A 12742-nucleotide genomic window follows, 5' to 3' on the forward strand; every position below is an offset into this window, starting at 1 on the left:
CCAATCCTGAGCTTGCTCTTGTAGGGGGCGTGATTATGACATAGCGCCTGTTGTTGGTGTCCTGAGGAGAAATCATTTTGCTGACGCCAGACAACAGCTCATCAAACTGGGCTGGGCTCAGTCAGAAGCTGAGCTCCATCGTCCATGTAAAGTTTCTGGAGGAGTTGATGAACTCCTGATGAGGATCTAGTGGGTTCAGACACATCGCCGAACAAATCTATGCTGTTTTTCAGCCTTCCCAAAGCACATAAAGCACAGCTATTATCTCAATAAAAGCTAAGTTAGCCATTTAGCAACAAAGCTAGAGTAACCAGGCAGACAGAAGCCCTGCTCATCACATGAATCCACATCTATTGTGGAGTGAATTAGACGCGCGAATGAAGCGAGTAATCTCAAAATGTTTACGCGTTTATTCATGCGCGAATAGTGCATTTTATCCGTGCATGCCACGTCTGGTGTGAACACAGCATGATAGAATGTTAGCTGACAGATAAGTTGCAGTTCAACCAAAAAAACGAAGATACAAAACTGACACTATTTAATCTTCCTCAAGTGATTCAAAACCGTTTAGAGTTTCTGTCTTCTGTTGAACACAAAAGAAGATATTTAGAATAGGCTGAAACCCTGTAACCATGCTATAAATATATATATATATATATATATATATATATATAAGTCAATGGTTACAGCTTTTTTTCAAAATATATTGTGTTTAACAAATGAAAGAAACACTAACATGTTTGGAGAGTAAATGATCACAGAATGTTCAGTTTTGGGAGAACTGTCCCTTTAAGACTCCCATACTGCTACGGACAACCAAAAACAAGTCGAATCTGGATTTGACTTTAATTTGAGCGTTATTTCAGCTGATCAGCACAAACACTTCAGCATCACGTGGAATGTAATCTAGTGCTGTCCATTAGCCGAGCGCAGGTGTCTTTATTCAGTCTCCGCTGTATTCACTGTGATCAATGTGACTGAAGGTGTTAATCACATCCCGAGAGGAGCAGAAACACAGCTTCAGGTGTGTTAGAGGGATTCTGTTCACACAAATAATAGAGAATCCATAAAGAGCATATATTTACAGCACAACAAGACGCTGAAGCGAAAAGCATCCATTGAATCTTTTCGTACGGAGTGTGAACTCAATATCCAGACATATCAAACACACTAAGTATTCATAATAAAGGTGAAAACATAAATTGAAGGCTTTGTACACACAGAAATAAGAGTTTTCACTGGGGTGGTACTTTTTTTGAAAGGTACAAATTTGTACCTAAAAGGTCAATATTAATACCCTAAGGCAGTGGTTCTCAAACTTTTTTCATTAAGTACCACCTCAGAAAAAAAATTGTCCCTCCAAGTACCACCATATGACCAGTATTGAAATACAGTAGCATAATAGGCCTAATTAAGCAGCTTCAGCTCTGCACAGTTTAAAAACGTGGAAGATTAATTACTATGATTAAGAATATTTATTATTATCAGCCACTTTAAACCTTATAAATAGTTTGAACATTAACACTGCTGTGCTTATATGTAAAAAAACAAACAAACAAAATAAAATGTCAATGTTTAAATTGAAATGTGCTATTAAAAGTTCATTAAAATGGTAGGCTACTGTTCTTAAAAAGTCAAAAAAAAAATCTCCTGTACTTAAATGTAAAGTGTTAACCTAAAATATCCTATTCATCAAAACCTGTTCACCAACCAAAATGTTGCTTGGACCTCATAAATATAGGCTATATGTCATCATATATACATATGAACCATTTTTGATACATTTTTAAATATACTGTATGTTGCACGCACATGACATATTGGACTACTCTGCGTACCACTAGAAGGCAGCCTGCGTACCACTAGTGGTACACGTACCACAGTTTGAGAACCACTGCCCTAAGGGTACATATTAGTACACTGTAAAAAATAATTCCGTAAAATTTACTGTAAAAAAAAAAACAGCAGTTGTGGCTGCCAGTACTTTACAGTTAAAAACACGGTACAAACCATGAAAGTAATTTTTCATTTTTACAGTAAACTACCGTATTTTATTAATTTATAGAGGTAAAATGTCTGTATTTTGAATGATCAACATTTACACATCTTTTGTTAAACATTTAGACATGTTAGCACATCCACATGCAGGTGGTGATGAGGAAGTTACATAATGAGCCAAAGCACATCACAATCAACTTTTCCCACAAGCAGAAAACAGTATCGGCATATAGAAGGTGCTCAGTGTCAGTCACACAGCTACTATCAGTATGGTAACACGCATGAAATTAAAGTCATGAAATAAACATTGTTTATCAACATTAGATGTAACATAAATCTCTAATGTACACAACTGACGGGGAAACAACTAAAAAGATCCATATTAATGTCAACAAAATGCATAAAAAGTGATGTGCCATGCAGGGAATTCTGGGAAAGTGAATTTACGGTTATTTTCTGTCTATATTAAGGAAACATACCATTAACCAGGTTACAGATTTGTTCTGTAGCATTTTTACAGTTTTTTACCGTTGAAATCACAGCCATTTTTTACTAAAAAGTACAAGTATTCCTCTTAATTTTTTTTAGGTAATAATATATACTTTTGAAGTACCAATATGGACGAGTGACGGTTCGCGTACTTTTATTTCTGAGAGTGTAGACAAACACTTTAAACACATTTCTAAACATAATAGTTTTAATAACTCATTTCTAATAACTGATTCATTTTATCTTTGCCATGATGACAATTAATAGTATTTGACTAGGTACTTTTCAAGACACTGGTATTTAGCTTAAAGTGACATTTAAAGGCTTAACTAGGTTAATTAGACGAGTTAGGGCAATTAGGCAAGTCATTGGAGAACAATGGTCTGTTCTGTGGCTAATCGTATAACAGCATTTGGGAAATACTTGATGATGACTAATAATTCATACTTCATCTGTATATTATCCTAACGCTTAATTTAATATTGGGTGGCACAGTGGCTCAGTGGTTAGAACTGTCACCTCACAGCAAAAAAGTCACTGGTTTGAGTCCTGGCTGGGTCAGCTGGCATTTCTGTGTGGAGTTTGCCTGTTCTGTTGGTTTGGGTTTCCTCTGGGTGTCTGGTTTCCACGGTCCAAACACATGCGCTCTAGGGGAATTGATTCACTAAATTGCCTGTAGTGAGTGAATGTGTAAATGTGAGTGTGTGGGTGTTTCACAGTGCTGGGTTGCAGCTGGAAGGTCAACTGCTGTGTAATACATATGCTGGATAAGTTGGCGGTTCATTCCGCTGTGGTGACTCCTAATAAATAAAAGGACTAAGCTGAATTAAAATGAACGAATGAATAATTTTATATTTATTTGTAATAAACATATTTGTTTTTAATGAAACTGATATTTTATTTCAAGAAGCAGTCGAACTTATTTAGACTTATCAATCAAACTATATATCAATATATTAAATATATCAAACTTGTTAATTATACTAGTTTTAATATTATACTCACATTTAAGTGAAATTTAAATAACTATGTGTCTATTAAAAATATTTAATGTTAAATAAATATAAAATCTTAAATAAAACTAACCTGATTTAATGTACAACTTCAATTTAAGTCATTTAATTTGCTGATCTATTGGGATTTTCATGCACAACCATCTCTAGGGTTTGCAGAGAATGTTCTGAAAAAGAGGAAATATCCAGTGAGCGGCAGTTCTGTGGGCATGCCTTGTTGATGCCAGAGGTCAGAGGAGAATGGCCAGACTGGTTCCAGCTGATAGAAAGGCAACAGTTACTTAAATAACTACTCGATACAACCAAGGTATGCAGAAGAGCATCTCTGATCACACAACACATCCAACCTTGAGGCGGATGGGCTACAGCAGCAGAAGACCACACGGGGTGCCACTCCTGCCAGATAAGAACAGGAAACTGAGGCTACAATTCACACAGACTCACCAAAACTGGACAATAGAAGATTGGAGAAACGTTGCCTGCTCTGATGAGTCTCCATTTCTGCTGCTACATTCGGATGGTCGGGTCAGAAATTGGTGTCAACAACATAAAAGTATGGCTTCATCTTGCCTTGTATCAACAGTTCAGGCTGGTGGTGGTGGTGGAATGGTGTGGAGGATATTTTCTTGGCACAATTTGGGCCCATTAGTACCAATTGAGCATCATGTGAACGCCGCAGCCTACCTGAGAATTGTTGCTGACAATCTCCATCCTTTTATGACCACAGTGTACCCATCTTCTGATGGCTACTTCCAGCAGAATAACGCACCATGTCATAAAGCGTGAATCATCTCGGACTGCTTTCTTGAACATGACAATGAGTTCACTGTACTCAAATGGCCCCCACAGTCACCAGATCTAAATCCAATAGAGCACCTTTGGGATGGGGTGGAACGGAGGATTCACATCATGGATGCGCAGCCGACAAATCTGCAGCAACTGTGTGATGCTATCATGTCAATATGGAGCAAAAACTCTGAGGAATATTTCCAGTATCTTGTTAAATCTATGCCACAAAGGATTAAGGCAGTTATTAAGGCAAAAGGGGGTCCAACCTGGTACTAATAAGGCGTACCAAATAAACTGCATAATTCACACATATATTATGTCAAAACACACTTTAATTCTGGATGCAACTAAAATGTTTGCCCAGCTCCAAAATAGATAAATATTAAAATATATCAATTTAAATCAACCTAATATTTAATGTATTTATTATTATTTAATGTTTGGTATGACAAGTACAATAAAGCACCCTGTTATATCATCAGATTTTTTTTTGTGCTTTGAGTTGCTGTGCATCCTCTCTGTCCGTCTGAAAGGGAGTCAGAGAAAGATGCGGGGAACAAATGAACAGTAGGGCACATCAAACAAGCGTTTATCCGCCTCCATCAATGTCGCCCACTGAGTTACAGAGAGAGCGGCTCTACATGCACTCTCTGCAGCCTGATGCACCTGTTGACTCCACTTCCCGGCGCTCAGGATGGGATTCACATGGAGGATCCTTCCATCAGCACTGCCAGACTCCACCAATCCCAATATCAAAGACTGAACCCCGACCTCTGCGCCAATCAAACCTGGACACGGCACAACACAAAACCCCACACAATCTCCACAGCGGAGGGATATCAATCACACAGAGGATCTAAACGTTTCATGTCTACAGACACAGCAGTGAGAGAGAGAGAGAGAGAGAGAGAGAGAGAGAGAGAGAGAGAGAGAGAGAGAGAGAGAGAGAGAGAGAGAGAGAGAGAGAGAGAGAGAGAGAGAGAGAATGGAAAACAACTCAGCATCTGTGTGATCTTACATCCCTGCTTTCTTTGAACACCTGAAGAGCAGCAGCCTACTTTATTTACAACACCAGACCTCAGTATTGGAGAAAAATCAGAGACTTCAGAGCATTGATGTGTAGGTTGTTGCTAGGTTGTTGTTTTTTGCAGGCCAGGGTGTTGCTATGTTAACAAAATTGGTTGCTATGCAACTGCTAAAGTGAAGTAATCCACAGTTTCAGAATAAGCATTAGAGACTTTGGAGTATTGCTATGTGGTTGCTAGGTTGATGCTGTGTGGTTGCTAGGTTGTTGCTGAGAGGTTGCTAGGTTGTTCTTTTGTGCTGGCCAGGGTGTTGCTATGTTGGTAAAATGGGTTGCTATGCGAATGCTAAAGTTAAGTCAACCACCGTTTCTAAAAAAATAAAAAAGATACTTTAGAGCATTGTGCTGTGTGGTTGCTAGGTTGGTGCATGTGGTTGCTAGGTTGCTGTTCTGTGCTGGCCAGGGTGTTGCTATGTTGTTAAAATGGGTTGCTACGCAGCTGAAAGTGATGTCAAGCATCGTTTCTTAATAAAAATTAAAGACTTTGGAGCATTGATTTGTGGTTGCTAGGTTGGTGCTGTGTGGTTGCTAGAGTGGTTGCTAGGTTGTGGCTAAGTGGTTGCTAGGATGTTTTTTTCTGACTAGGGTGTTGTCATGTTGTTAAAATGGATTGCTATGCAGCTGTGAATGTGAAGTGAACTGCAGTTTCTGAACAAAAAACTGTGTAGGTTGCTAGGTTGGTGTTGTGAGGTTGCTAGGTTGTTGTTCTGTGTTGACCAGGGTGTTGCTATGTTGTTCAAATCGGTTGCTATACAGCTACTAGTGTTATTTTGTTTTATGAGCCACGTTTTCTGTTGGGGACTTCAGAGCATTGCTGTGTAGTTGCTAGGTTGTTGCTGTGTGGTTGCTAGGTTGTTGTTTTATGCCGACCAGGGTGTTGCTATGATGTTAAAATGAGTTGCTGTTCAGCTGCTAAAATGAAATAAACCACAGTTTCAGAACAAAAATTAGAGACTTCAGAGCATTGATGTGTAGTTGCTAGGTTGGTGCTGTAAGGTTGTTAGGTTGTTCTTTTGTGCTGGCCAGGGTTTTGCCTTGTTGGTAATATGGGTTGCTATGCGGATGCTAAAGTGAGGTTAACCACTGTTTCTGAAAAAAAAAAATATATACTTTGGAGCATTGTGCTGCGTGGTTGCTAGGTTGTTGCTGTATGGATGTTAGGTTGTTGTTCTGAGCTGGCCAGGATGTTGCTATGTTGTTAAAATGGGTTGCTATGCAGCTACGAAAGTAAAGTCAACCACCATTTCTTAATAAAAAATTGCAGGCTTTGAAGCAATGCTTTGTGGTTGCTAGGTTGTTACTATCTGGTTGCTAGGCTGTTCTTCTGTGCAGGCCACGGTGCTGCTATATTGGTAAAATAAGTTGCTATGCAGCTGCAAAATTGAAGTCAACCAGAGTTTCTGAATTAAAATTAGAGACTTTGGGGCTATGCTGTGTTTGCTCGGTTGTTCCTGTGTGGTTGCTAGGTTGTTGTTGCTAGGTTGTTTTTCAGTGCTGCTGTGTTGCTAAAATGGGTTGCTCTGCGGCTTTGAAAGTAAAGTTATCCAAAGTTTCAGAAGAAAAATTAGAGACTTTAAGGCATTGCTGTGTGGTTGCTAGGTTGTTGCTGTGAGGTTGCTAGGGTGTTCTTTTGTGCTGGCCAGGGTGTTGCCATGTTGATAAAATGGGTTGTTATGCAGCTGCTGAAGTGAAGTCAACAACAGCTTCTAAATAAATAATAGACACTTCAGAGAATTGCTACGTGGTTGCTAGGTTGTTGCTGTGTGGTTGCTAGGTTGTTGTTCTGTGCTGACCAGGATGTTGCTATGTTGTTAAAATAGGTTGCTATGCAGCTGCTTAAGTGAAGTGAAACACAGTTTCTGAATAAAAAAACAGAGACTTTGGAGCATCGCTGTCCGGTTGCTAGGTTATTGCTGTGTTGGTAGCTAGGTTGTTGTTCTGTGCCAAGGTGTTGCTATGCTATTATAACAGGTTGCTATGCATCTGCTAAAATAAGTGAACCACAGTTTCTTGATCTATCTATCTATCTATACCAGGGGTCACCAGTCTTGGTCCTGGAGGGCCGGTGTCCCAGCAGAGTTTAGCTCCAACTTGCCTCAACACACCTGCCTGGGTGTTTCAAGTGTACCTAGTAAGACCTTGATTAGCTCATTCAGGTGTGTTCGATTAGGGTTGGAGCTAAAATCTGCAGGACACCGGACCTCCAGGAACAAGTTTGGTGACCCCTGATCTATACATCTATGTTATATTAATAATCTATTGAGTTTTATTTAGGGATGTAACAACATTGTAAATACCGTCATACTGCAATAGTCATTTTTTTTCAATATTACCGTAGGCGCATGACTCAATAAAACTATATTTCTGAGAAAAGTTTGCTTAGGTGAATGAAGTGAACGGGAGGTAGCGGGAACTACAATTCCCATCAGCCTAGGCGTGGGCATCATCCTTTGCGGTCTTTTGTCACTACAGATCCAGTAATGCGGAAATGGAGTGTTCTGCTAGTAGCGGGGAAGAAAAGGAGCTGGAAATGATCGAACCTAAAGCGGGTTTTAAATCGGATGTGTGGAAGCATTTCGGTTTCTTTCTAAAAAGATACGAAAAAGTAGAAAAGGTGACAGACAAAGAAAAAAACAGTATGCAGGCACTGCCAGACTGTGGTGAAATATAAGTCGGGGAATACGACTAAAAACAGTCATGGGGACTGCAGAACACAGCACACTTGTTAGATTGATGCAGACATTGACTTGTACTGCAAAGAGACCTCTATCTCAATCATGGCTTGTCCTCTCAAGTGGTGGAAAGACAATGCACAGCGTTACCCACTGCTGTCAACCTTGGCTAAATCATATCTCTCTGTCCCAGAAACCTCAGTCCCAAATGAGAGGGTTTTTTTCTGTTGCAGGGGACATGCCCAGACATTTACCAGATTATAGTTATATGATCATTTTCCTTAAAAACCCATCTCTATCTAAGTGAGTGAGTGATTAAATGTTGAATGTGATGAGTTTTCAACAATACTAAATTGAAACTTTATTTTTTTATATGGTTTAATAGTTTTTTGTTATTAAAATTAAAAAAAATTGAAGTTCCTGTTTCGAAACTTACAGATAGATGGCTAATTTGTATGTCATTGATATGTTCATAGCTAAGGTAAATAAACACTTTTGGCACTTTTTTCGAGTCTTTTCATTAGTTTTGTTTTCCTGTAAATTATTTAATAAATACCGTACCGTGCCATTCATACCGAGGTATTATCGCACCGTGAAATTCTGATACCGTTGCGTCCCTAGTTTTATTTGATTTCAGTCTGTGTAATAAATTCACTTTCTTTGACAGGAGTTTATTATTGTTTGGTCTTTTGCCAACACTTTACACAAAATAACTCACAAAATAAACGTTTACCCCTACACCTAAAACCTAACATCATAGCATAATGCAGTTATCACAGTTTTCAGGATGTTTTTAGTTCAATAAAGACAATTCAACCTTCAATCTCTGTGAATTCTCGAGGCACAGCTCAATTCTCTCCAACAACACAAGTCTGTAGGCTGCTTTTCAGCCATTTTATAATTAACAAATTGGTCTGAGGTTAGTAAAAGTACACCTTTACGTAACAAAACACAATTTAAAGCATAAAACCCCCTCATGCTTGCCTTAGCAAAATATGCTAATTACGCTGTGAAATGAGAATAGAGTTCACTCGGATCAGGGACGCTCAGAAAAACTCCAAGTCAGCGACAGGAAACTCAGGTCTGACTTCCTGCTGGCTGTGAAAGAGCGCTAAACCTTCATCTTCACAGTCACGCTGGACGCGCTTTGGCAGAGAGTTGAGAAAAGAGGCATGAATAAAACAAAACACAACAAGAGAGAGAAACACACACACACAGATTCATAATTCATGGCTTTCATTTCAGCAGCCGCCACACTTGTGATGGAGCGAGAACAGAGCGAACACACAGGTGCACACGCAGGAACGCTACATGCCTGACACACACCAACTGATGCTGCACTGATGGGGGAAAGAAAAAAACATTCGCAAACACATTCTTGGCCATTTCTGACTGCGGTTTCTAAGCAACTGCAGCTTGTGCTGAAGGCAGAGAGAGAGAGAGATAATGTAAGCAGAGCTCCAACACGACTGCACATTTCTGACGTCGCTCCACTGCAAAACTGCTGGAAAACAGCTGACTCCAAACTTGACAAATACCTGAGAATGCCTAAATGAGCTGTATTTCAACTAGTTCATTTGAGGCAAAATGAAACCTCGCTGAAGCCAATTAACTTGCGGAAGAGGAGACAAAGTTTTCAACTGCACAAACTTAAAACAAGACACAAAAACAGTATAGCCTTTAGATATGAGACACAATCTGCAATACTTCACAACACTTTACAGTACTAAATGACATTCACTTACTTATTCTGCATCATGTTCATTATAACCCAGTCTCCAGGATAGACGTTCTTCCCTATCAGGTCCTTAAACATGATAAACGTCTCCATGAGGAAATCCTGGAGAAGAGTCAAGAGAGTTTTGGATTAAACCAACATTTAAACAATTTGGAGAATAAAATAAAATTACATATAAAAATATTTATAAATTAAAATAAATAAAAAATCCTAAAAATAATACAATTAAATAAAAAAATAATAAAATTAAAGTAAAAAATAAAATATAATCTAAAATTAAATAAAGCATAACATTAATAAAAATATTAAAAATAGATTAAAAAAATTATAAAAAAATATATAAAAGTAAAATTTTTTTAAATATAGTATCAAAATAAATATAAAAAACAAATTATCAAAATTAACATAAAAAATAATAAAACAAAACAAAATAAAAAAATGTATATATAAAATATCACATTATTAAAATATACATAAAATAAAATTAATAATAACATAAAATAGAAAAATATATAAAATAAAATAAGTTAATAAAATAAGCATAAAAAATAATAAAATAAACAAAAAATTAATGTATATATAAATACATTATTAAAATAAACATTAAAATAATAAAATAAAAAAGTACCAAAATAAAAAAAAAATATTAAATAAAATATAGCAAAATAAAACATAACATATCTAAAAAAACAAACTAAAACAAAAAATATATAAAATAAAACAAATTATCATATATATATATATATATATATATATATATATATATATATATATATATATATATATATATATATATATATATAAATTAATAAAAAATATATAAAGCAAAATAAATTATCAAAATAAATATTAAAATAAAATGAAATAAAATAAAGAACAAAATATCTAAAATATAAAACAAAATATTAAAATAAATAAATAAATAAAAAAAGCATTAGCTTATTTAAGCTAAACAATTGTAAATTCTTAATTTTAGAAGTGAAACTTGTAATTTGGGAAATAATTTTGAAAAAATATGAAATAAGTCAAATATATATTTATATATCTTTAGCTATCTATATCCAATAACAACAACAATAATAATAGTAATCACAAGAAAACTCATTCCTCCAGAGGTTTCTCTTAGCATAAAGCTGTAAACTCACCACCACGTCTGTGCGCATCTTCCCAAAAGTGCTGATGAGGTGTGTGTAGTGATAGTCGTCCATCTGCCGTAGTGTGCCGGTCATACAGGCCACAAAACTGCCCTGCACAGAGAGAAACACACACAGATAATCAGAAACAGAAAAGCACCTGTCCATCAAACATTAAAGAGCTGCTATCACAGGGCCATAAACCTTTCAAACACACACAGCCAGCTATCTTAACGAGGATTTCCCATACAGTATATGCCATACTGATGTTTATACTGTACAATCTGAATATTCTCTTCTTCTACCCCTAAACACATTCCTCAGAGGAAATAATCTGCACTTATACATTTCCAAAATGCATCATTCTGTCTGATTTATGAGCCATTTTTGTAATGGAAAGCTAAATAAAAAATAAAAAATAAAAATAAATAAAAAACTGGTATTGCTAAACTAGTGGGGACATATAAGATGAACTCATACACACTTTGTCACTCAATAAGGGTAAAAAAAAAACAATCCCAAAAAGTGTTTCTCAATAAAGTATCCCTGACATCTGAATCCAAATATCTATTAGATAGTGTGCTCCAAAAATGAAGACCAAATTCACTTTGTGTAGATATAAACATGCAATTTTCACTTCAACCAATCAATGATACGACATCACTCCACATTTCAGCTTCTCATCAAATCTTCTGCCCAATCAAATGCTCTCTATTAGCATCTGACTGCCCAGAACAAAACACAGTTTAAATCCTGCACTTCTTTTAAACATTAGCAAACAAACAATAAACAAACTAAAAAACAATAAACGCTAGTTGACAGAGTGAGGATCTGAACTCCTCCATGTTTATTAGTCGTACCATTGAGAAAAAGAAACCCCAAAACCCCACCCAGGCCTTCATGTTTTATTTAAATGCAAGTCATATCTGACAACGCTGTGCATTTTAAGGTACTTCAGGGGTCCTTTAACAGCATGTGAGGGTTTGACAGCAATATTTCTGTGAACTGATTACAGCCACCAAACACACACAGAGTGGGAGTTGAATGATACTTCTACATTCCCACATTCGGGAATTGGGACCAATATAACATGCAATTAACCAGAAACCAAATGCGAAGAAATGAAATGGAGAGGAAAAACTCATTTAACATTCAAAGCACAAAAAAAACAAAAAGAAGTGGGAGTCCAATAAGTGCAGCTTATTAGAAAACGTCACAATACCTGCAGAAACTTGCTTTACATTCAAATATCATATATGTAATATTAATAACATACGAGTAAGAGATGAAAATGTAGAAATTACGTACAGTATAAAAGCAGTGTATGCTATAAAAAGTAAAATTATAATTGTTATAAAATTATAACAATGATAATATTAATAATAATAATAATAATAATAATAATAATAATAATAATAATAATAATAACAATAACAATAATAATAATAAAGGAAAGCAGGCTTTCTTTAAATAAATCATTTATTAACGGGGCTTTACATTATTGTTCCTTTAGCAACATCACATAACAATATTTCAAATGACAAACAACAAAATAGATGCATATAAATCTAAGTTAGTTAATTGTAGCATTAAAAGATACAACTTTTGGTTTGAATAACCTACGTTTAAAACATAACTAACATTTACTTACTAGCATTTCACATTTTTCAAGAAGAGAATTAAAATTTACAAATATAAAAGTAAATAAATAAAAATAGATTGTACATTTACAATGCATTTTAAAAATGATAATTAATATCTTTAACTTTGAAAAGTTTAGGAACTTTGTTAGTTATGTGCAAAAATAAATAAATAAAGCAAAATAA

The 12742-nt window shown here is 35.9% G+C and overlaps 1 protein-coding gene across 3 annotated transcripts in view; it reads right to left on the minus strand.

The window, feature by feature from the left end:
* The window catches only part of dock1 (dedicator of cytokinesis 1), a 525870-nt gene that overhangs the window by 227638 nt on the left and 285490 nt on the right, over window positions 1-12742 (minus strand). For all 3 annotated transcript variants that reach the window (XR_012387688.1, XM_073917871.1, NM_001110011.1), the window contains 2 exon segments: window positions 10929-11030; window positions 9791-9885 (listed from right to left, as the gene is read on the minus strand). Coding sequence is in view for 2 of the 3 variants with exons in the window: in XM_073917871.1 (XP_073773972.1) it covers window positions 9791-9885; window positions 10929-11030 (197 nt within the window). In the remaining variant the exon portion in view is untranslated.

The sequence above is a fragment of the Danio rerio genome, chromosome 12 (genome assembly GCF_049306965.1).
Source record: "Danio rerio strain Tuebingen ecotype United States chromosome 12, GRCz12tu, whole genome shotgun sequence".
Taxonomy (NCBI): Eukaryota; Metazoa; Chordata; class Actinopteri; order Cypriniformes; family Danionidae; genus Danio; species Danio rerio.